Genomic DNA, 27,930 nt, shown 5'->3' on the forward strand with positions numbered 1-27,930 from the left:
TGATTATTGAGAATTGCTTTGCACCTCAGAGTAATTATCAGTCTTGTTGATATGTGGTTATTGTGAACAGGTTCTCATGAGGTCTGTTTAAAATTCAATATCAGATTTCTCCCGTCAACTGAAGAGGCCGAGATGTACAAGAACTACAAAGACGACCCAAGTACGTTAGTACCTGAGGACCAGTTCATGATGAAGGTGAACTTTTTTTCGTTATGGCATCGCCTAAGAACAATTTATACAATATATATATATATATATATATGAGGGAATACTCAGGTTAGGAATTGACCAATACAGTAAAGGTACTGAATGCCAGTGTTTCTGTTTTTTTTATTTTTTTTATATATTCTTTAATTTATGTTGCCATATTATTTCTTTCTCTCCATTAGCTTTGTGAGATAAATGACGTGGAGAAACGCCTTGATCTACTGCTGGTTATTATGGAGTTTCCAACGCAGTTTGAAGACCTTGCTCCAGTAAGTATATGTTTCACATTACGACGTTTTCAAAAGTCTCCGTTTACATCTCGTTGCAAATGTCGCAAAGTATTTTCTTCCACACCACCGTTTTCGTATCGTTTGCACACGAAAACGCGCGAAAATGATAAAACCGAGTGGGACCTGGGCTTGTGCATGTGTAGGTGATCGGATTTGGACTGGAACCTTTGTCATGTTTACGTCGTGGTTTTCAAAAGTCATGCTAAAACCGATGTGTTTTCAGAAGTCTCTCCTTTTAATATCGGTTTGGAAAGTCTCCATTTTCAGTGAGCAGCGTTTTCGAACCTTTTAGTGTGGACGATAAGCGAAAACGTATACAAAAGGATAAGTTTTCAAACGAAAGCGCATATAGTGTGGATAGGGCCTTAGACAGCAGAAAGCAGAAGACATCTGTTAGGCTGCTTCTGTGGTTTTCTCCGCGAAGTAACGTCTGCGTGGCCGAAATCACTTATGCAAATGGTTTTTACTCTGTATCCAATCTTATTTGGCTCTTGTGTCTTATTTGATGTCTGTCACATTATTTTCAGAATGTGAATAACTTGCTGCAAGCGTGTCAGGAGCTTTACAACAGCAAGAATTTCTTGCTTGTGTTGGAGTATGTGCTGTCCATTGGTAATATTCTTAACAGCGGGAGTAACAGAGGAGGGGCTTATGGATTTAGGTTACACTCATTACCCAAGGTAGGAAAAGTCCCTTGCAGCCAACAAACCAATCATTGATGAATGGAAATATATGAAACATGTATTTTGAATTGCGGATGAAAGATCAAATAGAAGAAAGATCCTCGCAGTTACTACGCAAATTAAGCAGTTGCGAAAAGAAAGCCTGAAAATAATTCAGAGTTTAACGGGATTCGAAGCAGTGACCTCTGCGATGCCGGTGCAGTGCTCTACCAACTGAGCTATCAAGCCAACTGGGAGCTGGTCATATTGTGAATTCGTAATATACCCATAAAGGATGAATAAATGAATGTAAATATATGAAACATTACATATATTTTGAACGAATCATTGGGAAAAAATAGTGAAGGAATTTTAGAAAGCCTTACATTAATAATGTTTTAAAGCACCACCAGGGCACATTCCCCCAGGGGCTTTTATTACGAGCTAGCCACTGGGCAAAGTGGCTAGCATATCCAAGTTTAACTATTTTGGCCAGGTGCCCAGGCAAGATAGTTAGCCTGCTTGTTCAAAATCTTAATGAAATCCCAGCTCCCTTTAGGTATTGTCTGCTAGTAATCGTTAAGTTCCTTAGATGCATTCAAGGCTTTTTGAATAAACTAAAAACAAAAAACATGTAATTTGTTGGGATTTTCAGATGTAAATTTGGTATTTTTGAGCGATTTAATTAGGATTTTTTTGGTGGTGAACAGCCATCTATTGGATACACTGCAAATCGTGATCATCATCATTATCATCACCGTCAGCAGCACATGATCGTTATCTTTGACATCATCATCATCATCATCAGAATAAATTTGTATGTGATTCTCATATTTAACTTTCAATTGCTCCTCTGACTGCTGGCATTTGTTACTCTACTCAACTATATTAAAATAATTTTGAAATACATCTTAAATTTTATTTAAAGCGGCCATTCTGATTTTCTTATTCCATAATATTCAGTTAGCAGATATCCGAGGAAATAACAAGAAGTACAATCTGTTAAAGTTCCTAATCCTTCAGCTCCAGCAGTCCAATCCCGATGCACTCAATTTTCCAGACGAACTCAAAAGCGTACCCAAAGCCGCTGCGTGTGAGTAACGAAGTGATTAGTGTAAGAACGTTACCAAGACAACAAGTGAAAGAAATCATGGATATTGCATGTTTCGATGTCCACCGACTTTTCAAACGCTTTGTTGAAAGGAACCTTTTGAAAATTAGCGGAGTTAATGAGCTAACATATTTGCTCGTGACTAAAGGAGTTCATAGTATTTGTAGAAAATGCCGCTTTGATTTCCCAAAAAGGTTTTGTACGTGTGATGTGGAAAATATTACCTTGGGTTTTCAGGCAGTTCTAAGTATTGATAAGTCCTTAATAATAATGTTTGATGTTTAATGAATTACAATGAGTAGCCGTGTTTCTTGAAGTATGTGGAATAACGGTTAATTTTGCTTGGGTTGTTTTTTGAAGCAAATGAAAGATATCTTCTCTGTTTCTTCAGGATTAGAAGGGCCGGGAAGAAATAATCTTTAGGAGATAGTCAGACGGAAGTTTTTGTATCAGAGGCAGTGTACTTGACATTTAAACTGCAGTGAGTTGATGTTGTTGACATTTAAGCTATTCATTATTTTCGCTTTGTTTTTCTTTAGGTTCATCCAAGGCTTTGTTTGCCGAAGTAGAAGGTACTGAAAATTTCCATTTGCATGGAACCGGGGTGGTATGAGGGGGGTGGGGTGAGTGCAGTGAGGTGGGAACACTGAGAAGAACTGATGGGTGGGAGAAGCTTTGTCCCCTCTCCCCTTTCGCGTTTAATACATGACAATGGTAATATGTATAAATTCAGTTAGATCTTAACCAATTGGAGAGCAATCGTAACTTTGGTGTCCCGCGTTTGGTGTTTGCTATCGATTGCATCATTTTTTATGGTCATAAACAATTTTCCTGTATTTGAAAACGATTTGTGTTTCCATTGTTTTTATGATATTTCCCCCGCCTTTTTCACCGCTTACAGAGTATTTTCCTTCAAAATAACTCTGTATAAGGAGGCACCGTTCTTAAATTTTATCATCGTTTCAAAACCTCATTAATAATTCATAAGCCCATTGACCTGTCAAATGGTCAATAAAACATCACGTGCAGTGGTTTTAAAACACGATAAAACCTCCTCCTTATTAGTTTGCGGTGTTTAATGTTTTTCTCGTATGCTAATTTCCAACGTTTACAAAAGCATCATTGTTATGAACTCTCTTGACACACGCTTTTCCAGGAATGTTTTTGAAGCAGTTCAAAAAACTCGCAGCACGTGTTTTATCGGGTCTAAAACCACTCGGCTGCGCCTCGTGGTTTTAAATCCCGATAAAACACTGCTGCTCGTGTTTTAAACATTACGTTGTCTTGCAGTGATGAGAAAAGATCTGCTCAAAATAAAGAAGCACTCTAGTGAGCTGTTGTTGAAGCGAAGCCAGACAAATCCCCAAGATGTAAAACTACATAATGATGTGGAAGTATCCTTTACATCATCGAATTTCTCCTAACCATTGGTGGTTTGCATTGCCGCCATGTTGGTGGACAAAACAAAAGAAAATTTGTTCACAAAGTTTGCATAAAAATGGAAGTGAACTCCCGGAGGAGAAAAATCGTATTGTTCCTGTCCACCAACATGACCGCCATGACGTCACATGCAAACCATCAAAATGACTACTTGATCAAACATACAGGTCATGATCACCAAGGATAACTGAGACAAATTCTTTCAAGTAGTATTATAGGAAATATGTGAAGGAGAGTTAGGAGAATTTGTATGTTGATACTTGAGATTTTTGAAAGGGTATATTGTCCTTTAACGGTTCTCCAACAACTTAGTCATTTGTTGCTGAATATGAAGAGAAGCTGAACGACTTGTGTGACAAGTGCAAACAGATGAAGCAGATCTACAGCAAGGTTTTGGTAAGCAAACAGAAGCCTGCCAGATTTGCAGAGTTAGATTTTTGTTGTTGTTCATAGAAAAGAGACAAGACGCAGCTTAATGAGAAAAACGACTGCCATGTTGAATTGCTTTTACTCTCGAGAACTAGAGAGGTTTCGGTTTAGTCTCAAAAGTAAAGGTGATGTTAACTGTCTGTTACGCGAGGCAATGTTTACTGCAACTTGCAACTCAAGTTTGAGCTTGTCGGCCTATTTGTTTTCCTCTTGGTATAGTGCGGGGTGAAATTCGCCCTGATTCTTTTCACAGATTTTTATAAAACCGGGCCGATCTTTGTTCGCTCACTTAAGGCTGGTTTCCATATGATCGCGGATCGCAGATCGCAATAAGGTCTGCGATCATATGGAAACACTTCTGCGATCGTCTGCGATCCTGCGATCGTGATCGCAGACGATCGCAGAAGATAGAACCATGTTTTATCTAAAGGCTAGTTTCCATATAAATCGCAGGCGATCGCAGATCGCAGATCGCAAACAATCGCAGACGATCGCAAAAAAGGCTGTTTCCATATAATTGCATCGATCGCAGAGCCGACCGTAGCCATACGTTTTGGTGAGCGGAAATGTCAAATATACACGCGCTGTAGGCTGAAAAGCAAACAACATCGCGAACGAGGAAGAGCAGAAATTTTGCCGCAAGCAAATTTACTTCTTCTTTTTGTCATGAAGCGAGTCTTCGTCAGCTCTAAAACCGTCGAAAACATCGGTTTTGGATTCGATAACGACCGTGCGCAGTTCTTATGTTGCGAAATTTGGCCTCCGCTTCCCCGGCCGATAAATAAAACTTCTGCCCGATTTTGTCCCAACAGTTGGCCTTTTTGTTCTTGTCTTTAAAATCTTTTCTGCTGCGATTGTAAACACATTCATAACGAGCAACTTCCTCCATAAATTCCTCGAAATGACAACGAAATGATTGTCGCTACGTAGACCGTTCCTACCATCAAACACACGAGCGTTGAATCGTGGGAGAGAACCCGAAATATTATGGGATGCGTTTCGATCGCGGATCGCAAAACTTTGATTTCCATATGATCGCACAATGGCAATTGATCGCAGGGGATCGCAAACGATCGCAGGAGATAGAACATGGTTCTATCTTCTGCGATCGTCTGCGATCACGATCGCAGGATCGCAGACGATCGCAGAAGTATGTTTCCATATGATCGCAGACGATCGCAGACCTTATTGCGATCTGCGATCTGCGATCCGCGATCATATGGAAACCAGCCTTTATTTTCTTCAGTTGAGTGTCGAAAGTAATTTCGCGTTTGCTTTGGTTTTGGTTAACAAAATTCACGCCATTTTCTCAACCAATGGGAATACAAACCAAAACCAATCGTGTTTTCGCCGCACGCGTTTTCCCGCGCTTGGCAACAGTTACATGTATTTGCTTCGAATTCTGATAGGCTCGTTGTGTTGTTTACATCTGTTGCGATTGGCCAGAGTAATTACTTTGGTTCCGTTTTACGACACGCAATTGGAAACCGCTCTATCATCTGATTAATCAGTGGTTGTAAATTAGCCTTGACGCGCGTAATTTCTTCCGCAATGCTAATGTTTTGGGCCAAAAAAAAATAAATAAATAAATAAATAACGAATAAATGAAATAAATGAATAAATGAATAAATCAGCAGATGATTAGATACAGCCTTGAATTGTATCGTTGTTGTATTGTATTTCAACTGGGAACTGTTCAAACTCTAACAACTAGTAATTTAGCCTGGATAGACAGTGAAAAAAATAATTGATTTAGGCATGGCCGTTCTTCTGTTATAGCCGTTTGTCCTTCTGTTTTCAGGCTTCCTTTGGTGAACCACAGAGTAGTGATTCCGAGGAACTCTTTGGCGCTATCAGCAGTTTTGCGACTCAGTTCAAAAAGGCCTTGAAAGAAACACAGGGAAGCAAACACCACAAGGGCATCAAACTAGAGGGGCTCAAGTGAGTTATGCTGTAAGGTGCTTTAGTATGCGGGCGTCAAAGTATAAGGGCTCAGCTGAGGTGCGATTTAAGGTGCCTTGTGTTGGCATCACATTCGAAGGGCTCAATTACTGTTCGACTTAAAAAAACCAAATGTTCATTGTTCTGCAATCAATCAAACCCGAGATCAAACCACAAGGAAAAAACGTGCAAACAAACTGAAGTCGAACCTGTATTAAACGGCACCGCATTAGGCGGTCACTTGTCAAGGTCCCAAAAGTGCTTCCCACAGTGACTGTAATTTTGACCTCTATGACCAACAAGATGTTTCTAAACGGTCACTTTGTAAAAGAAAACCACTAAAATAGAGTAACGAATAGCTTACCAGGTAATTGAAACAAACGTGTCGCACTCGGTTTCACTCATTTAAAGGGACATGGTGATTCGATGATTTTGTTTGCATCACTGTGCAGTCTACTTTCCGGAATTCTCCCTTAAGTTAAAAAATAAATAAATAAAGCGAGTCGTTTAATGACATCTCTAGCTACCGTCGTTGTATTAAATTTAACATAGGCACATTATCATAGTTTTCGTTTCTTTCTTTTTTTTTCCTCAGGGAAGCTATTAGTCAAAGACAAAAGTCAACGGAGGTGAGTTGTCATGTTCTCCACCATAAAATTTGTTAGCAGGAAAGATATATAGATTGGAAATTCTTCAGTTTTTTTTATTACATACATATTACATACATCAAGTTTTGCGTTGTTTTATGTCACAAGGCGAAGTATAACGTTTGCAAAAGAAACGACATGTCACTGTTTGTTTAACCCCTGGAGTAAAAATAAAAAAATAAGTCAGGTTATTTAAGTGTCATTGCTAATTGAGGGACACTTTTCAGATCGAATTGGAATTTAGAAATGTTGGTTTTTGAGCAGAGGGGAAAACCGGAATACCCGGAGAAAAACCTCTCGGAGCAAGGATGAGAACCAACAACAAACTCAACCCACATATGACGCGGAGTCCGGGAATCGAACCCAGGCAACACTAGTGGGAGGCGAGTGCTCTCACCACGGCACCATCCCTGCTTCCCGATTAATATGGCCTTTTTCTTCTTAACGCTCCGCTAAGAAGAAAAAGTGCTATGGATTTTAGGCCGGTGCACCCCGTTGGGCCCTCAGCAGTAACAGTTATTCTTTTTCTTTATCTGTTCTATCAGGACACGATTTCAGTAGCGTCCATGAGCTCTTCATCGTCAACGTCAACCGTTCAGGACAGTGTTGATGCGGGTAAAACCGGTCAGGATCAACAGGTTAGTGACGTATAATATCAATGCCTGCCAAATGCACATTGATCGATCAAACGGTGCTGTTTGGTTTCTGCGGTTTTGGCCTTTCAAAACAGAAATTAAAAGAAAGTTTTCCAGACAATTTTAAGTGATATATTAAACACGAGGAAGAGTTATTAGAGAAAAAAATAACCAGGGTTCGTACGGGTCATGGAAAACCTGGAAAGTCATGGAATTTTAGAATTTCATTTTCCAGGCCTGGAAAGTCATGAAATGTAGGTGTGGGTCATGGAAAGTCATGGAAAATGATGTTTATTAAAAAGTGCAATATAAATTATGTTTTTTGCGAAGAAAATAGTTAAAACACACCCAAAATGAAAGATAATCTCCAAGAGAATGGTCGAATTTAGGTCATGTGTACGGTAACACTTTAAATTTAATTTACAGCCGTCAGAAGGGAACAGAAATGTGATCCTGGAAGTGAAGCCATCTAACAAAGATCAGAATACGACTAATGGACCACCCCCGGTTATTCACAAAAAGGTATCAGTTACGTACGCCCCTTACAGGCAAATCTTGTCAATGAGTGTCACGCGAATTTGATATCACTTCAAAACCCAAAAATTTTTGTCTGTCAACGGAAACCAAAAAGTAATTGTTTAGTTTTGTTATAAATTATCACCCCAGTGCAATAAAACTGTCGCTTAGTGCCTCTGCCGAGGAACAGAGAAGGTCCGAATGGATTGAAACTTGGAAAAATGTTAGGCTAGCGTTTTTCAAGTTCTCGCATTTTTGTTTCCAAATGCGCTAGAACAGATCACGAGTTGTTGTTGCTTTCAAGAATTGAGTTGTGTGTGTTGTTCTAGAATTATTTAATAGCTAAGTGAAGGTTTATTTCACCACTGATTTTTAACAAAAGAGGTCAAAAACCCCATGAAACTTCTCCTTTAGGATACAGAATTTTCGTATGGTTCGGTTTAGTTTCTTATCAGGAGCCATAATCAGGCTCCTGTTTCTTATGTACATAGCGGGGATAAAATTGTTGGAAAACCATCTGGTGTTGGGGGAGGGGTGAGGGGGAGAATATAGTTCGACTTTCAAGTCTTCGACATATCCAGGGCAAAATAATAGTGTTTAAATATACTGCCATCAATGCTTGGGTTCCAAGCTAGTTCAAGAGATCGGGAAGTATAAGATAAAAGAGGTACTCCACTTACTTTCTTCGAGTTTTGTTTTTCCGAGGCCTCTTTTTCTCAAGGAGTCACGTGACGACAACGCGCGGGTGCGAACATCGCGTTGAAACGCGACGCGTGGTGATTTTCCACGCACTCGCGTGTTCTCGTTTTTCGGGAAAGCGCGACCTCTCGTATTCTGTTTTTATCATCTGTTCATGGCTATCATTTTTAGCAGTTTTTTCCAAGTTCTTGGCTTTTACGGTCATTCAAACTTCCGAAGTTTTATTTCGCCCACAATCCTAGAAAAATTAGAGTAAGTTTGTCGTAAATTACTCTTTCAGCTGAGCAGCAAGTCACCATCGAAGCCGTCAGTGCGAGCCGGTCCCAAACCCACGAAGCAAGGTTTCTTAGAAAAGTTGAGCGGAGGCAAACATCAATCTCCAAAATGGGATTACAGGTACTTTGAGCTCACAGAAGCGGGATACCTGTACTATTACAAGAAACCCGATGGCGGCAAGCCAATCAACTCCATCTACTTGAGAGGCTGTCCCGTGCAAATCGACGCCAATGAACCGTGCGTGGTTGTTGTGAAAACCGACGAAAGAGACTGGAACCTAAAGGCAGTAAACTCCGAAGAAGCCTGCGCATGGAGAGATGCGCTGTCGTTTTACACTGGGAAGCAGAACTGAAGGCTCATCCTTGGAGGGCTCCTTGATGGGATGAAGTATGCGACGGAATTGGGATAAAAAGTGTTACTTTTCCCGACGTCCAAAAACAATAAACAACACTTCAGTCTCGGTCGTTCGAAAGCTGACCGATTCAGATCCAAAACTTCATGTCAACGAACGCTTTCAATCTTTCTAATTCTTTCGGTCTTTGTTTACTCTCCGCTAAGCGAAGGTGAAAAATCACGAAAAGTCTAAAAAATGGCTTAAAACACTGTCTATTTTTTTCCTATATCCTGGATCAGCTTAACCTTGTTTTTAGCAATCGGGCAATCGGAATCGATACCCTTCAAATCCGGAGTTCATCGAGCACCCCAGTAAGTAAAATATACAATTATATTGCTAAAGAAAGTATTTGAATTTGAAATAGCTAAATACATATATCTTGCAACGTTAGTTGGGTTAGTTCCACTCGAGCAAGTTGGATTCCTTGACGAGTGTTTTGACTAGTTTGACTTGATCGTGTGTAAAGTTTGAGCACATCTTCTTGTTCTTGTTCGAAAACTGGAACGAGGGTTTTTGAACAAGGAGACTTCGCAAGGAAAAACTTGACAATTTTGTCGTGTACACGAAAATATAAAACTTGTCCAATGCACACTTGCTTGTATACATCCAGCCTTGAATGTGATGTGCTGATATCAGCAAAGTGAAACCATTTTGGTGAAATAAACGCTACTGTGTTGATTTGTTATTGGCATACAAGAAATGTTGGCCATTAATGCCAAAAATTCTGGAGAATTTCGATATAGGGTTAAATATTTTATTCAAATAAATTATAACTGCATGCTGTACCTTTCTTGAATGACATAAGTTCTCTGTTACCGTTTTGCAATTTTTGTTACAAATGGTATGCTATCGATATAAAAAAGTCAGGGAGGGGCAAAAATCGACAAAGCCTGTACAATACAGTCAGCTAATAATTTAAATAATCTCTTTTTCCTTTCAAAGAACCAATCAGAACTCGAAGTAAGTACGGTTAATGACGTCATGCGCGAAAAATGCATATATGTGTACACAGCACAGTAAAGCAAAACAAAAGCAAACGCGAACTTTCGACACGATTGAAAACCGCTCTAAAATATCAACTGACTCCTGCGTTTTATTTTTCCTCCAAAATTTAGTATATCTTGAAAGGCGTAAAACCGCCCGAAAGTTTATATTTTGCGAAATTTCAGGAGGCGTCCAAACAACCTCCCAAGTGAACGCATCTCGATATGCCTTAATGTGACAGCGTGATGATGAAATTTCAGGAGAGAGATATTTTACACATCTGGTCTTTCCAATCGTCATTTGTACATGTACTTGTTACAGTAGCCATAATCAAAGTAATAGCAATTAGGGAACCAACTAAATAGACCTGTAAGTAGTGTAAATTATTTGGAACAAACCACTGGTGTCTTCGAGGTAACAGTGGTGACCAGGTAACATGCTTTAAGCTTTGGAGAATTGGACAGATATAACTGAAATGATAATTCTAATATTATAATTATAAAAATTAATAATAATGAAAACAATTCAATAAATATTTTAACCTGTACCCACAGTGATATTATTAAACGTGTCATCTCGTTTTACTGTCGTGAGAAGCCTCGGTGTTTTTGGTACGCCTGTGATTCGGGGTAATCTTTGTTTCGATTGGCAAACGACAATTGAAGGGCTGGGAGCATAGCCGACTTATGTCGAATTTCAGCCCGTTTTCCGAGTTTGCTCGGATTTGTCCGAAGTTTTGCATGTGAACTTCAATTCGATTGAAAAACATTGTTCACTATTTTTTTCCGCCGATTTGTGTTTCATGTTAATGCTATTGGGAATTGTTACCATCTTCTAAAGAAAAATCGATAACATTATAGTCACTATGGATGACCAAAAGGACAATGCATTGAGTATTAATATTTGTATTAAATAGGAACTTGTTGTCTTTGAACCACGGCACACGAAAGCGGTCTTTCTCGCGGGAGAAACGAAAAGAATTCTGTTCGGTGAGGGTAAAAGGAGGAATGAGTTTGCGGAATGGCATGTGGCATGGCGTGCGGAATGGCATAATTATGCGAAATACGATTTACGTGGGAAATAAATTAACTGAAGAGCGCGTCATGTTTTCGCGCCAATTTTATAAGAGCAGCAGCTTTTTTGATGCTGCGGACTCTTGCTAAATATTAACAACAATTCGAGGATTTGATCATCTGATTGTTGATTTGGAAGAAGTGAGGGTAAAGAAAGCGATGAAAACTGTTTATAGTTTTCGCATTCAAGGAACTACAGTCGAAACTGTATATAACAGCCGCGCTCGGGACTTGAGGAACTGGCCGCTTAATACAGGATCGCTAAAAATACTCACTTGGCGTGGTCTAATGTCAATTTTGATGGCGTATCATAGAAAAATATTTTATGCAAGGAAACAATAGGACAATCAACACTCTTTCAAGCGATCAATACTTTAAACAAAGTCGTTAACTGTCGACACCGCCAGCGACAATTCCTGTTATCCATGGTACTGCGCAAACGCCCGTAGTTGTTCTGCATGTTCTATAGCATCTGACAGTGATCTTTGAAGGCGATACATGGCTGAGGAACAAGCTAAGTAAAGAGGAATTTCTAGCTAAAGAGTGAAGCATATTCAAAACAAACTTGTTTTACCGTTTGTGATATGGCACTACACTTCAGCACATTGCGGACATCTGAAAAGTGTTAACGATACTAAACGGCCGAGTATCAGCTTTTTTAATACAGCTTTGTACATGTCGCATTTTAAGCACAATAAAATACCGCATAAAATAACATATGGCTTAGTTCCCACTGAAGGGTGACCGCTTAATACAGGTAAAAATAACAAAGAAAGACAAACATAGGACTGCTACAGGGTGGCCGCGGCCGCTTAATAGAGGTGGCCGCCTAATACAGGTAACAAATACAGCGTTTGTATGAGCGAAAAAATCGGGACTTTGAAAAGTGGCCGTTTAATAGAGGGTGGCCGCTTAATACAGGGCCGTTATATACAGGTTCGACTGTATGAGTAAATCCGTAGTAAATTAAATTTCACGTTCACTTTACTCCATGCGACTTCAGTTGACAAAAATAACGTGGCAGCGTGAAGTCTTCTCAGGACAAAGATTGATCCTTTACCGAGGGCAAATAATAAACATTTTTTTTCTTTTTTTTTAAACCCTCGGTAAAAGATCAATTCTCATACCCTGTATGCTCGATGATTCATTTATCATGAGCAGGAAAATGAACAAAAATTTGACCAAAATGCATTTGTGATAAGAATAGTTTCACAACCTTATACACAACCAGTGTCGATAATTAGACACCATACTTGTCATCTGCTTTTTTGCTCTAGGGCTTTTTCGCTTTTAAATCTCATTTTAGGTTGGGACGTCTGGCGCTGAAAGACCTTAATTAAAGACGGATATCTTTAGTTCGATAACGCGTAACTGAACTATAGCTACCTGAATCGCCGTATTGAATAGCTAGGTAGCTAGCTCAGAAGCTCAACAGTGACTTGCGTACTCGTCGCTCGACGAAAATGTAAGGTGAGAAAAAGTAGAACATATTTTTCCCATGAGTTGTACAAATTGTAACCGTCAAAGAGTCTGATAAAATGACCGAGTTTAAATTAAAATTTTTCACATAATAGTTTTGGCCTTGGACTGATGTTATTTCTCCAGTCTGGTGTTGCTTTTTGTCTAGGCTACTCGCTGCCACGTTCTTTTTGTCAACTAGAAATTTAATTTATTCTTAGTTCCTTGAATGCGAAACTTCATCGATTTCTTCACTCTCACTTCCTAACCAGCGATCAGACATGTTCTATCCCAGGCGTATATTTTCTAATCCTCCATCTGTTGTTTGGTTGTTTAATAGTCCGCAACATCGAAGAAACTGCTGCTCTTATAAAATTGGCGCGAAAACAGGATGCGCTCTTCAGTTAATTTATTCCCCGCGTAAATCGTATTTTGCATAATTATGCCATTCCGCACGCCATGCCACATGCCATTCCGCAAACTCTTTCCGCCTTTTACCCTCACCGAATTCTGTTACACTTTCATTTGATTGTTACAAACTACTACGTGCGTGACAGGAATGTAAGAAACGCACCTCAGATACAATACGTCATCAAAATGTCCGCACAGTTCTCGGCCACAGTTCTCACCACTAAAAAGTCATTTATATATGTTCGTTGGATATGTTTTACCTTTGGCAGCGTGTAAATGCTTTGTTTATCATTAGATAGCCATGTTGAAATGCTTTCCTAAAGGTGTTTCACAGAGGAAATCTATTTTCCAACAGTTCTCACCCCATTACGTAAAAATAATTCAAAATTTAATTAGTTTCTTTATTGCGACATGGGCGAGAACTGTTGCCAAATTACTAAGACGCACTTTTGCTGTGATCAAAAGGGGTAGAATAGAAGGGCAACAAATCGGTTTTTCATTGAGAGAAAAGTTTATCTCGAAACAAGCCATTTCCTTTCCTGCAACACGATTTGAATAAGCGAGAACTGAGGGCGAGAACTGTTACGCATTGAAAGAAAACAAGTTCTATGTCACGCACTGCGTGACTTACGGCCTTACTGGCTTTCAAGAGACTGTCTTTGTATGAAATGCAGTTATTTTCTCTTACGGTTAAGTGAAAAGTTACAATCATGTTAATGAAATAATGTGACAGTGTTGCTTGAAGTTCGTTATGCTACTAGTTGGTTTTATCGCCCCGAAAGGAAAACACAAAATTGGAACTAGCACTTTTTTGAAATCACGCGAAAGCTATTTGCGCCACACTTAACCTACGGCTAAAATGAGTAACTTTCTTGACTTCGTTAATGCACAAAGCGAAAATATGCACCATAGGACTTGGTTGACCGAAAACCGTAACTTACATTCCAATGTTTCCACTTCCCAAATACGCACGGTTACCTTACAATAAGAACGCGCGGTGCGAGTCTTCTTAACCGACGAGCACGACGTGGACAACATCTCTAACAACATTAACCTTCCAAGCACATTTACTAGTAAACAAGGAAACCACCACATTCCCCTCCCCCCCCCCCCCCCCCCCAACTCAATGTTGTTTTCTGGGTCACGAACAGTCTCCTGGCAAGCATCACCTTCCAAATCAACATTGCATAAGGGGGAGGGGGGGGGGGGAGAAATAACTGTGGTAGAATTAAGAAGAAAGAAACAGTGAGTGAGTGGTTTCTACATCTGTTTTCGGTTGTCATTGCATAGGGGGAGGGAGTGGGAGAGAGAAGTAAAGTTCTGTGGTAGAATTACAAGAGAGAGAAATAGTAAGCAAGTGGTTTTTGCGCTGTTGGTGTTTGGTTTTCTCGAGGAGTTTTGTACACGATTGTAAAACCGCGAAATGTTTTCAAAACCAGGGAGAGCAAAAATTGGGACAAATGCAAGCGAAATCGTAAACTGGGCTAAAATTCGACATAAGGCGGTTATGCTCTCAGCTCTTCAATTATTAGGAGTAGTCAGTTTTGAGCGTTACATTAGTCAGTCGATGTCCGCTAACGGTAACCGGAGAAAACGTATCGAATAAATTACCGAATTAACCGATTTTCTGCCTTTTTGATGGGAAAATTTGTCATTCCTTGAGATCCGCAAGGCACGAAGGTTTGTTACAACTGACCTCGAACCGACAACTCGCCCCAGCATGCTTTGCGGACCGTGTCCAACCACCACTGAGGAGTAGTAGAACTACTTCGTATATGCATTTTAACTAAAAGTACCAAACTACTCAGAATCGAAAGATTGGTTTATCAACATAGTTGATAAGGTTATTGGCCACCTTAAAGAGATTTGACTGCTGACGTTTGCGTTAGGCCTGCTGGTTGCATACCTGTCAACCCCCGGAGTACAAAAATCTGGAGACGTCTAGAAATCTGTTCTCTTTGTTCCGCGGTCCCAGCAGAACCATGTCATCAAGCCTACATTTAGGGCTTCAGTGGGGGTGGGGGGGGGGGGGGGGGGGGACGAGAAATAACCAATATTAATAAACATATCTCAAAAAGACCGCGGTAGGTATTTCCCGGGAGATTTGGTGCTCTACTCGGGAGACCGGGAGATTTCATGAAAAACTTGGAGACTCCCGGGAAAACCGGGAGAGTTGGCAGGTATGTGGTTGGATGGCATGATTCTCACTAAGTTTGGCAAGAGTTTTGGGTTTGACTCCCAGACAGGCTTGCCTAAAAAAGCAACTGTTTGCTGGTTTGGCAGCATGATTCTCTCTAAGTGTGGCAAGAGTCCCTGGGTTTCAGTCCCGGACAGACTTGCTATTAGGATTTGCCTTGACAAAGTGGTCAGCACTTGAATCTCTTTACCGCAGCCAAATTACCTGATCAACTCTGTTGATAATGTAAGCACCAAATTAGCAGTACTCAAGTCGTAGACTCGATATCCATTCTTTAATGCTTACTCACAGAGGTAATTCAAACGCTTACAAGATTACCATGACAATGGTCAGCTATGGTTCAACTGAAAAGCAAAGATTACAATATATCTAAGAAACGAGCAAATAAAGGAAAACACTAAATCAACAAACTGTATTACAAATATTCGTCTGGTCCGGAAGAAACGATGAAGATAAACGATTAAAACACGGTAGTACAGCAAAAAAATGAAGGTTAAAGAACATGCGGTGATTGTGTAACAAACTAGACAGAAAACTGATACCCTAGAAAAACTAATCAGATGATGATGCAACAGTGCAAAACACACAAACGACTAATAATCAAACAACGTGCGTGTTTGAATCCAACAGATAAAACCAAGCATTCATTTATATTCCCCACAAAAGCAGCACTTCACTTTCTTAAGAAATTAACCCCCTTATATATTACTCAGAATCAGCTTGATATTTGCATATGGCCTTCAGTTAGAAAAAAAACATTGAGTCTTGTATTGTCTTTGAATCTTCTGTATGATTAGATGTCGCTGTCAAACCTGCAAGCAGAAGATGGAGACCGGTGAATTTTCTCGGTGTGCGACAAATGCAGACTGCAGACTTGCAGACTTGCAGACCTGCAGACTTGCAGACTTGCAGACTTGCAGACTTGCAGACTTGCAGACTTGATGGACTCAACATACTGGCCTTTCTCAATTCATTTTAAAAATAATATTGTGTAACCTCCGCCATTCCACATCATGCGTTGTTCGCTTAGTACGCTTTAAGTTGAGGCTACTTGGCTACTTGCCAACCTGCATACTTCCGGATTTTCGCGACTTTGGAATTTAACGAGAATTATATGCTAGTGTTGCTGATTCCATGGAGTGTTGCTGATTCACTAGCTCGCAGCATTTAGTACAATCGAGTGATATAATCCCCTGTGGAGGCATGTGTTGTTTACGAAATTTTAAGAGCTAAAATCTCGCGCAGGAATTTTTAAATTCAAACTAACTTTGTCATGGCGACCACTTGAGCAACACGTCTACATAATTTTTTTGCCATTCTAACTTTGAACTCGGATATTTCGATAGCCAATCAAAATATCGGAAAAGCCTTATAATGTCTTTTGAAAAACGCTGTGCAGCTAATTCGTTCTTGCCAGGCGTTCGATACCGATAAATTCAATGCAACAGGCCTCGTTCGTCGGAGAGTTTACCCGATCGTGATATTTTAGAAAATAAAAAAAATCACTAAAATTGTATTTTTGTCAGAACCTAGCCCTTATTATGCTGTTTGCTATATAGTTTGACAATGTTTTCTCAAAACTGGCGCACGTAAGAATTTTATTCCTGAAGGACAATCGTGAAAGTAGCCAAGTATCAAAGCGTACCAAGCGGACAGCGCATGATATGGAATGGCGGAGGTTACACAATATTATTTTTAAAATGAATTGGGAAAGGCCAGTATGTTGAGTCTGCAAGTCTGCAGGTCTGCAAGTCTGTAAGTCTGCAAGTCTGCAAGTCTGCAGGTCTGCAGGTCTACAAGTCTGCAAGTCTGCAAGTCTGCAGGTCTGCAAGTCTGCAAGTCTGCAAGTCTGCAAGTCTGCAAGTCTGCAGGTCTGCAGGTCTGCAAGTCTGCAAGTCTGCAAGTCTGCAAGTCTGCAGTCTGCATTTGTCGCACACCGGAATTTTCTACAGAGGAATTGGAAGGGTTAAAACTCCCTCTAGTCAATTTTCTTTGGGAAGATCGCAAGGCTCTATCTCCAGTGCAGTGCCACACTTCTGCTGGAAATTATACTGATCGTTTCCAGCCGGGTGCGCTAAATAACTTTCCTCAGAGTATAGAACAGTTTATCAAGACTACTGGACCATATGATGTTGTTTTAGATGGCCTCAATGTGGCATACTGTAGAGGATTTTTTGATCCTAGGAATGTATAGTTAAATGTCTTGATTTTGCAGTTCCTGTAGACTGTTGTTTGGCATGAATTTTTTTGTCTGTTCAAATTTTGATTTTGGCTGTTTTTTTTTTAACGTTTTTGAAAAACGTCGCTTTGAAAATTGATTGTTTAAAAATATTCCACAAAAATCAACTCCACTAATGAATCAATCCAGTCTTCCAGTATAAATAATTATTGTCTAGATCTTAAAAAAAGACATAAAAGAACTACATTTACTCAGGCTGTAAGAACAAATTCATTGAGTTTTCTTGAGTTTTAAGCTCACCCTTGGATTGCTTTATACACGACTGAAGCAGTAGAATACTGGTATTTCTAATTGTGGCATTTTACAAATTTGTTAATCCAATTTCCTGGGAATCAAAAAATTCATTAGTATTTACTTACATGTACATGATTATAGTTCCTTGCTGGATTCAGTATTTCCAAATCACATGTTAATTTAGTTACTGCAAGAAAAGAAAACTGGAAGAAATAGGAAAAAAGTCCCTATGAAAATTACTTAAAGGGGAAGTATCATGGGTTTTTTTCGTATCTTTTGTTGATAATGATCAAATAAGACCTTCAATCAGCTGCCAAATAATTTTAGAATGATGAGAGGAAAGAAATGAACTCAATTCTTGAAAGGAACAACTCGTGCTTTGTCCTAGCGCATTTTGGAAACAAAAATGCAAGAACTTGAGAAACATTAAGCCTAACATTTTTCAAGTTTCAATCCATACCGGCCTACTCTGTCTCAGACCAGAGGCACTAATCGACAGTTTTATTGCACTGGGGTGATAATTTATAACAAACTTGACAATTTATTTCTTTGTTTGTGCTGACAGACAAACATTTTTGGGTTTTGAAATGACAGCAAATTTGCATGATACATGTGCTTCCCCTTTAACTCATTTAGAAATTCCACAAAAATCCACTCTACCAATGTGTCAATAGTCTTACAGTATTCAGTGACTGATTGGAAGATAATTGCCAATTTGCAAAATGAAACTTCCACAAAACTTTCATGCCATACAGAAACTAGCCTCCCCCGCAGATGCTCTTTTGGCTCATCACGCAATCTTTCCTCCCCAATGATCAAAAAAAGCTTCTGCAAGGGAGGCTTTCTAGAAACGTGAAAAACAAGTTGGGCATTGGCCTTATGAGCTCTGGCTGCTGCATTGTATGTTCCCTGTATCTCCCTCTTCCCCTTCCCTCCTCCTCCTACCCCCTCCCCCCTCCACACACACACACACTCTGAAAGTTGGCCCATGAGGTGTTAGGTTACTTGGTTTAGACTGTCAGTTTGGTGTCTCGAGCTATTTTATTGTTAAGACAACCTATTTTAAAGAGCAAAATTTCCTTTAAGAAATATATGAGCTTCTCTGAAAACAAACCCAAAGAGGAATGAACCCAATAAAGACTGCACAGGATAAGACTCCTTTTGGGAATTTTAGAGATAAAGTACCCAATTTAAACTCTTCTGGAAATGGGTTATATTGGAAAGTATTAATTTTGAATCAGTCTAGAAAATAGAGTCTATTTTTATTAAACCTTTGATCTTTGGACCAATGTCTAGTTATCTGCATTACTAACTGTAATAGAGAGGTTTTCAATTCTCAATCAGTGTCAAAAGTAATAAGGTTTTTACTTTGGTTGTGCATTACTACGCTCTGTGATTGGTTGATAAGACTCGCGCCACTTTCTCAACCAATAAGATGTAAAACCAAACCAATCGTGCCTCGCTCACACATGTTTTCCTACGTTTGGCAATGGTTACATGTATTTGCTTTGAATTCTGATTGGTTTATTGCACTGGTTGCACCTGTTGTGATTGGCCAGAGTAATTACTTTGGTTTTGGTTTTACGACACTCGATTTAAAACCACTCTATTGCTTATCTACTGAGTAAACTTTTGTTTCTAAACAAATGGAAATACCTGGATTATTGTCTTTTATTTCCAGGTGGAAAATGTGGTTGTCCATTTTGTAAAACAAAACAAGCGAGTTTTGGTGGTAGGTTCCAAACCAATGATATTGTGGAGAAAAAGTAGCAGAGGTGTACAAACAGCCCTTGGTGCTCTCATGGATTATCTGACTGATCATGACAACTGACGTGGTGTGTTTTTTTTGAAGCAAAGGTACTAAGGGTTACATTACCTTGACTTTCACAGAAAATTGGCCGTGTTAGAATTGACAAATTAAGATTGCCGTCCAGAAAATAATGTTCTTGTGTCGAAAATGCTTAATTTTCAAAAGTTGAGCATTCTGATAATTTCTTTGTCTGAATAACATTATAGTAAATAAATTATTCAGATATTATAAAGTGACAAGATAGTAAGAATAAACAAGATTCAAAAGTCACTGATAAATTGAATTCATCACAGAGGTTACCAAAGTTGATGACTGTGGATATTTAATAGACAAACAAACCAAAATACACAGAAAAGATTTGGATTGAAATCCAATGACAAAAACGTTCAATGAAACAATGATACTGTGCATCCAGCTGCAGTTTCAGTTTCGGTTTTTCCCTGAGTGTTTACTGTCTGGTACCCTTTCCCCAAGTTCACGGGGAAATTTGTGACCAAATGAACAATGTATTAGTACACATATCCGTAGTTTCTAGCACAGTTGTTATACCTCTTACTGTTTAGTTTCAATAATGTGTTGATAACTTTATTGTGAAGCTTACCTTACCATACGGTGCTATCACACAATACTCTTGATGTTGCATATCAAACAATTTCCTGCTGAAAGTGATTCAATAATTTGATTCATTAATTTGTATATTTAACGAATAATTCCCTTTTTTTTCATTTTTCAGTTCCATGGATGATGTTTACTTCCTCAGTGCTGCAATGCATTGTGGACCAGGCACACGGCTGGTATCATCTGACAGGTTTTGCAATCTTGTAAGTAGAATGGATCCATTAATGAAAGCCCAGTTTAGAAGATGGCAAAACCTTTACCAAATGGCGCTGGAGAGGTTTGTTGGTGATGAACCAGTGTTTGCGGTATGTACTTGCTATTCATGTTGTTTCATATACTGTATGTGTTTATGTTGCAGAGAGGCTAATCTCTCGAGATTTTTTCTTTTCCTTCACCAACCCCCCACCCCCCTCCCCTGCCACTCATCTTCAACACACATCTCCCCTCAAATAGCCCAAAAGACTCCCCCCCCCCCAAAAAAAAAAGACCCAACTTGACCCCCCTCCCCCCCCCCCAAAAAAAAAAAATGTGTCCTTTTTCCCAATTTTCAGCAAAGTCAATCCTTTTCCTTTGGTTTCTGAAAATGTCTGTAACTGAGACTGAGTGATGCAAGAAAATTGTGTAAGCCCATTGACCAATCAAATGGTCAATAATACATCACGTGCAGTGACTTTATATCGATAAACCTCCTCCTTATTAGTATGCGGTGTTTTATCAGCTGATAAAACACTCCTCATTAGTATGCTGTGTTTATCAGCTGATAAAGCACTCCTCATTAGTATGCTGTGTTTATCAGCTGATAAAACACTCCTCATTAGTATGTAGTGTTTTTCTCGTATGCTAATTTTCAACGTTCACAAGAGCATAATTGTTGTGAACTCTATTGACACACGCTTTTCCAGGAATGTTTTTGAAGCCGTTCAAATAACTCACAGCACGTGTACGTGTTTTATCGGGTCTAAAACCATGAGGCGCAGCTGAGTGGTTTTAGACCCGATAAAAACACTCCGGCTCATTTTTTAAACATTACATAATTTATTTCTGGTGCATTATATTAAAATCTCAATGCTCTTACAATGCACAATTTAATAAGAAATACAATATCAATAAAAGCAAATATATACTGATATGTGTCTCACCCTACTGGAGACAGACTTGGACTTGTCTAGAGTACCTACCCCTGGTATCACCTGTCGTGGTGCCCCCCAGGAGGTCTCCCTCCTGCCCTCTTCATCCCTAGATAATTTAGCTGTCCTTGCCTGCCACCCAATTTTGTCCATCATCTGCCTCTCGTTTTACTGTATCACTTGACTTCACTTGTCCCCTAGTGCCAAGATGGCGCATAGGGCCTCGTATTATTGCAGGGCCTTGTGTTATTGTATACTAATAAATAATTGGTTTTAAAGTAAGATATAATTAATTCTCGAAATAGTGTGTTAATACATTGTAGATGTTTATAAAATGTTATTTGTTTCCAGAACCAGAAATCATTTGACTCCGCTGTTCAAACAACTGGGGATACGTGGCACTTTCCTTGCAGTGATGGATACCGGTGGCTTTGTGTTACAAAAGCATGAATGTTTATGTAGCAGCTTAGATATTCAGTGGAAATGGTGCCAATTGCAGTGAATTGGAATCGTTATGACAAGAAAAAAATAAGCTGTCCTTGAACAAGAAGGGTGACTGTTTGTGTATAATTCATCAGTCTTTTCCACCCAGGCCAAGCCCCGGACATTTTGATTAGGATGTTTTTGCTAACAAACAGGCAATTGCCCCACGGCTGGGACAAACGAGCCATTTAAATGCCCCGTGGTACAACTAAAAAAATAAAAGTTGATTTCTTCAGCTCTGGACTTACCTTCATTCTAGTGCAAGTTAATTCAGGCCAAACTAAAGCCCCATTCACACCAACAAAGCATGTTTAACTAAACCAGGTTTAACAATATGAAAATTGGTAACAGAAAGCTGAACTATTGGCTTTGACATAGGATTCAAGTTAACTTATGCTTTCATTTGTGCTAAATCTGCAGTCGACAAAAATACGAAAGCAGAAGGAAACAATTTTAAACTGTGTTTAGCTAAACAGCTTTTAAACGTGTTTTAGCCTTGGTGTGAATAGGGCATAAGTCTCAAATCAGTCTCATTTCTCACTATCGTTCTAGTGACACTTATGTCCAGAAATGCACCTAACACCGAATTTGGGTACTTCATATAAAACAGGCCTTTTTGTCGTTTTCATATGACTTTATGTTTGACAGAATTATGTGTGTTTTAGTAAGAATTAAGGTTAGAGGACACCTTGTGATGTCTATTATACTGTTCATGAATCTCATTAGCGTGCATTTCTGGACATACGGTAATCACGTGTTTGTCGTCTTTGCCGACGAAATTTTAATTAAAAGGACGTAAGAGTGCGATGATGGGAAAATTACGAAGCTGCCAAATGTTCCTGGTGTGGACTGATGCCCGCCCCTCCCCCCTCGGTACGGAAAATGTGAAAAATGCCCTACAAATTCTGACGGGGTAAAGCACTGCCGGAATTGACTGACGCATAAAGTGGACAGACCTTTTAGCCAAAAAGATTCCTCGGCATTGGTTCATGAAGAAGCAGACAGGTCATCAGAATAAAGAAAAGAATCACCACAGATATAAATAAATATGTGTTGTTTGGACAAGCTCGATCATTTAGCACCATGGGAAAATACACATGTTTATATTAGTGCCTTAACGCACGACGGAAAATAGTTCGTCCAGACGGATAATGCGTCTTGTGCCCGTGTTTATACTAGAGACGAATAACCAGACGAACAACAAATGCTTGCCCAAGTTCGTCCAGACGGATAATGCGTCCTCTAGTATAAAAACGGCCATTCTTTATAAGCTAGTCCTCCATCCCTCCCCTTCCCCCACAAAACCCTGAATATAGTTATCAAGAGTGGTAAGAACCAATGAAAAATTCATCACTGGGTGAACTGTCAGCGTGTCCCTCTCTGCCGTAGATGCCTTAAATGAAAATCATCTCATTAATATTCAATGTTTTCGCTTTGTTTTATCGGTGAGTACTCTGTGTTCTTGACAGTTTCCCTTTCATCGTTTTCAACACAGCAAACTTCAACGGAGAACTTTTGAAACTCTTTGTAAAACGACACAGCGTATATCGCCAAACTCAGGCAAGCGATCCATTCTCCGGCGTTGCCAGTCACGTGAAGAGCATAACCACCGTCCTTTGGTTTCCAGTGTTTAACGCCTTCGTCGCCAGTGAACTTCGTGTATGAAAACCATTTTAAGAATGGATAGCCCACCCCTGTGAAGGTCATGATACAACAAACAGCCAAGCGGAAGACAAACATGCATTTGGTATTGAGGCCAACTGTGATCGTGTGGTAGCTGATAACGGTCTGGAACCGGAACCAGTAGACCTACCCCAGTAGTGAACTAGACCGCTGACAAGTAGTAATGCTGTCCCGACATCATGAACTTTACCTATAGGTATCACGCTATTGTACTGAAGTGAAAAAAAAAGGAGAAATTCATTAGATAACGGAAATGGTTTAACTTTAACTCCCGGTGAATTATATGTTCTTATGATATGGCAGACTTCTGACAAGATGATGGAAATCCTCTGCCATGATTGGTTACTCTTTGCCGACAAACAATGTCAACTTTAATGTTCTTAAGAAAATTGAAGAGCCGTAACCAGGATTCATGATGATTAAAAATTTTAAAACGTTCTCTGGTTAAAAATTGAAAAGATATGAGCTTTCGACAACCGTCCTGTTGAATTCAACGGATAAAATATGAAGAGAATATGAAATGAGGACTAATAAATACAAAAAATGTACAATACACAGGTCATGAGTGTGAAAAACATTATTTGTTAAGAAGAATAAGGTATTGATTAGGGAGTGGGCATGAGTTATTGTCAGCGTCAACAGTTTTCGCGGTATGCCAGGACTCAAGGGTCTTAAGGTGGCGATAATTGGACTTGTCAATGATTGAGGCATTCTCAAAGTCAATCTGGTGATTTTTCGACCAAGCAATGATTAGTCACATTAGAATCTTTGGCGCCCATTTCACATTTCTAATTTCTAACATGTTCCTTTTTCCTGGTGCCAAACGACCTTCTTGTTTCACCAATGTAGTTCCACGGACATGCCGGTGGTGCAGAGAACTTTGTAGATGATGTTGCACTGTTCTACTTTTTCAGGACGAAATTTGGGAGCCGGGGATTCTTGTCGGAGTGTTTTTAGAGGTTTAGTGGTAACTTGTATGTCCTGTTTTTTGAGCAACCTCGTTAGCGGTTCTGTGAGGCCTTTGATGTACAGAAGGGTCGCGAACCCTCGTATAGGTGGCGGGTCAACACATTTGAAAAACATTCATCACATTTGAATGTTTTTTAAATGTGAAATTTTCGTGCGAAATGTGAAATCCGAACAGACAGTCAAACTGTGTTAGCTTACACAAATTTGCCTTTTATAAGGCCATAAAATGATGTGGGAGTGTAGGAAACAATATATTTTTTGAATTATCACAACAAATGTTAACATTCTTTTTAAACTATTGTGCTTCTCTTGTTCGGGTGCCCCAGTTTTAGCTGGGCGGAATTTTCCGCTGACTCGGTAAATTGTGACCTTACAGAAGTAATTCTGTGAAGCATTCTATCTTTATACCTGATCATTTGTGCGTCGAGTGGAGTAAATCGCAGCATTTTCAAGGGTAGTACTGAACGGGGGCACCGAACGTGACAATTTTTAAAAGCAAAATGCGTAAAAATGTTGAGTGTGTTACCGCTTGGTTGTTTAATTAAGAGTGGCCGTCTGTAATTTTCAACTAATGGGTTTTGGGTGAGAAAAAATAAAATTCCTCAAACTTTCTGAAAACAAAGGACTAGGTAAGTAATTTACATTCGTATAACTTTCAGGTCAATCAAATAAATATTTTAGCGGTAGGACAAATAATTTGATTTTTCAGCTCTGGGAAGACACTCAGGGATCATTTTACTACACACCGGAAACACCTGGGTTTGGAAATATAATGTACCTAAAACTAAACGCCAAGTTGGTACTCGAAATCAGAAGACATTTATGATTAATTTAGGACGGTTATTTTCAATTTTAGCGAAAAGCTGAATATTTTACGGATTTTTTAACTTTTCGCTTTTGTAAGCCATTTCGGCAGGTACAAAAATCGGCTAAATTCAAATGAAAATATCGCCAATGGTACATTACTAGACTTCATAAAAGTACACCCCAATTAAAGAGCAACGTCTTCTCCTCAAATATATGCAATAAAATTTTGGGGCCAACTTAACTATGAAATTTGACAGTTGAAATTTCAAAGCGCACTTTTGTAAACAAACACTAAATTTTCAAATAGCTCAACGACGACGGGCTAATGATATACGGAGAAAAAACAATCTTAAATCCCCTCGCGTCATGAAATACCCGAAGTGAACAAAATATTTTGCTTCCTGTCATATTTTCTTTGGATTAAAAGCGTATTTTCGATAAATCATCCGCGAATTTTGAAAGAAACGAGACAAGTTATGAACAGTATTGTTTAATTGTCACACCTGTTCATAAGATAAGCAAACTCCGCGCTTCAAAAACAATCGAGATTGATAAAATTTTCAACTTCTATTCCATACGTGAAGCAAAGGCAATCTATAAGATACGTACCTTTGCAGTAGATTGTACTTTTGAGGCCAGATGGTGAGGAACTGCGAAACGCACGTTATAGGTTTACACAAGAGTCTCGCAAAAATGTACGAACTTTCAACAAGTTGGATTGCGTGACATAAACACGGAAAGTTATCCGCCCACCTGTTTGTCCATCGATGATAAAGTATTTTCGCGTTCAGTTTGGCGACGTTTACTCGCGGGGTTGACAGGTAAGTAAGTCGACAGTGAGCCTTTGTTTATTCTCAGTCTCATGACAATCATTGGCCCCTTAATTAATATAAAGCAATTGCTACGTTACAATGCAGGTCATGGCGACATGCGGTTACTCGACCTTCGTCGGTGGAACATGTGGTTCGAGTGTAGCAAATCCCGCCGTGGTGAAGTGTATAGCGCTAGAGAGTTGTGTCAAGGACATAAAAGCACATCTAAAGTCATACGACGTCCGTGATGCTTCCCTGCAAAATGAGGCGCAGTTACTCCTAGCTAGAGCAGGTAATCAACTGAACCAGAGGAACAAATTTATAGTTTGAATGTACACTATTCCGATCGTTAAGAAAACATTTACAACTCTGTTTGATAAAAAGGACAATTCTGACATACTATCTGGTCAAGAAATTAAGATTAAAACTAACCCGCTATTTGAGTCGCGTTTTGTTACTTCTCACTTGCCACTACCATTCCCTCGGGGGAGGGGTAAGGGGTGACTTGGGGGATAAGGTGGGTCTGTGGGTTTTATCGTCTTATGCGTGTAAAAATTCTACTAAATTTTTCCGTGAATAATTGCCAGCTAAGCTAACAGAATGTCTTTGCTTGCTCTATGACTCAACGAGAACCCGTACGTTTGCTGAAATATAGCCTGTGTAGCAATCGTTTCCCTTCCACGCGAGTAGGCCGGAAGTGAGCAAAAGCTTCTGGGGAGCAGGCGAAGAAACAACCGAAGTAGGAACTTTTTGGTCCCATGCTCTCTCCATGCTTTCCCTCGCGAGCCTCTACGAGACTGCTACGTAGTGGGCTATGAAATTCAAGATAAAAAATTTAATGTATAATGGTTTCTGTTAAATTAAATGAGTAATGCAGTAAAGATTCAATTTTTTTTTTTGTGATTTTAAGTCAATAATACCAAAATGGTATCGGGAAAATCGGGGATAATCATCAAATTCATAGAAAACTAAAATGCTGCCACCACTTTTTATACTAAGAATTGAAATTTTAACACTATTTTCAACAATTTAACGTCAATTTGTTGTAAGAGTTGGTGCTCCCTTGATAAGTAATATATCTGACATGAAGAAGGTTGTTTCATCCTTAGAGTGTTTGTCACCGATTCTCAAATCATAAATAATTCTTCAAGAAATTCAAAGCCAAAGTTCAGCAAATGCTATGATAATTAAAATCCAATTTCCAAACTTCCATCATTGTATTGATGTTCTTTGTTATTTATTTATTTCTTTTTTTTATTAAAAAAAATATGTTCTTTGTTATCTTTTCATGAATTATTGATGAGTTTTAGAAATCATGTTTCAAACACTGAGTATCAGGACTCATAGGCTACTATTGAATTTTTAGGGTTCTTTGACGTAACTAGTGAAAATCGTAAGATCACTATCTGCCCTCGCCATAGAGAGTTGTACGGGATGCGATGGCGCTGCAACAAAACAAAATGTTCATCTCCTGCTAACTGGGCTCCTCATAAGTCTAAACTATTTAAAGGAGACCGTGGGATAACCTCCATCCAGTCCAGAGGACTTTATAACCTGGCAAACTGTCTTCTACCTGTTGGCACTCGTAAGTATATAATAATAATAATATGACTTTTCATATAAGTATAAGGCTTTATCGGATAGTTTTCTTTTCTTTTCTGTCTAGTTTTCAGTTTTTAACGAGCAGAATTCGTTGTGTTTGCTGATGTTTGTCAAAGAGATCATTAAACACTAGAACACTGGTTGACTGATTCATTTTCAACGGTACTTTCCAAGGC

At 39.2% G+C, this 27,930-nt stretch overlaps 3 protein-coding genes and 2 long non-coding RNA genes across 9 annotated transcripts in view; 4 read left to right on the forward strand and 1 right to left on the reverse strand.

The window, feature by feature from the left end:
* Positions 1-10,240, forward strand: part of LOC146478134 (uncharacterized) — a 35,943-nt gene extending 25,703 nt beyond the window's left edge. For all 5 annotated transcript variants that reach the window (XM_085112827.1, XM_085112825.1, XM_085112826.1 and 2 more), the window contains 12 exons: positions 105-195; positions 390-476; positions 1,025-1,177; positions 2,123-2,252; positions 2,810-2,842; positions 3,561-3,664; positions 4,023-4,106; positions 5,941-6,080; positions 6,676-6,709; positions 7,273-7,365; positions 7,789-7,884; positions 8,858-10,240. In XM_085112827.1, coding sequence (XP_084968953.1) covers positions 105-195; positions 390-476; positions 1,025-1,177; positions 2,123-2,252; positions 2,810-2,842; positions 3,561-3,664; positions 4,023-4,106; positions 5,941-6,080; positions 6,676-6,709; positions 7,273-7,365; positions 7,789-7,884; positions 8,858-9,205 — 1,393 coding nt within the window. In that variant the 3' untranslated portion in view covers positions 9,206-10,240. The remainder of the gene's footprint in view (positions 1-104; positions 196-389; positions 477-1,024; positions 1,178-2,122; positions 2,253-2,809; positions 2,843-3,560; positions 3,665-4,022; positions 4,107-5,940; positions 6,081-6,675; positions 6,710-7,272; positions 7,366-7,788; positions 7,885-8,857) is intronic.
* A 20-nt stretch (positions 10,241-10,260) lies between these two features.
* Positions 10,261-10,778, forward strand: LOC146478136 (uncharacterized). Its single transcript, XR_014865257.1, has 2 exons — positions 10,261-10,421; positions 10,497-10,778. It is a non-coding gene; the product is annotated as an uncharacterized LOC146478136 (long non-coding RNA).
* A 6,537-nt stretch (positions 10,779-17,315) lies between these two features.
* Positions 17,316-22,116, forward strand: LOC146478137 (uncharacterized). The gene is made up of 4 exons (XR_014865256.1): positions 17,316-17,558; positions 19,525-19,700; positions 20,387-20,576; positions 21,750-22,116. It is a non-coding gene; the product is annotated as an uncharacterized LOC146478137 (long non-coding RNA).
* A 1,178-nt stretch (positions 22,117-23,294) lies between these two features.
* LOC146478138 (DNA damage-regulated autophagy modulator protein 2-like) overlaps positions 23,295-27,930 on the reverse strand; it is a 12,621-nt gene continuing 7,985 nt past the window's right edge. Inside the window, exons 4-5 of the mRNA XM_085112513.1 lie at positions 23,695-23,776; positions 23,295-23,575 (exon numbers count right to left, since the gene is read on the reverse strand). Of these exons, the coding sequence (XP_084968639.1) occupies positions 23,295-23,575; positions 23,695-23,776 (363 nt within the window). The remainder of the gene's footprint in view (positions 23,576-23,694; positions 23,777-27,930) is intronic.
* Positions 26,261-27,930, forward strand: part of LOC146478139 (uncharacterized) — a 6,302-nt gene continuing 4,632 nt past the window's right edge. Inside the window, exons 1-2 of the mRNA XM_085112514.1 lie at positions 26,261-26,444; positions 27,519-27,737. Of these exons, the coding sequence (XP_084968640.1) occupies positions 26,261-26,444; positions 27,519-27,737 (403 nt within the window). The remainder of the gene's footprint in view (positions 26,445-27,518; positions 27,738-27,930) is intronic.

Source organism: Pavona decussata, unplaced genomic scaffold (genome assembly GCF_977016875.1).
Source record: "Pavona decussata unplaced genomic scaffold, jaPavDecu1.1 SCAFFOLD_67, whole genome shotgun sequence".
NCBI classification, from domain to species: domain Eukaryota; kingdom Metazoa; phylum Cnidaria; class Anthozoa; order Scleractinia; family Agariciidae; genus Pavona; species Pavona decussata.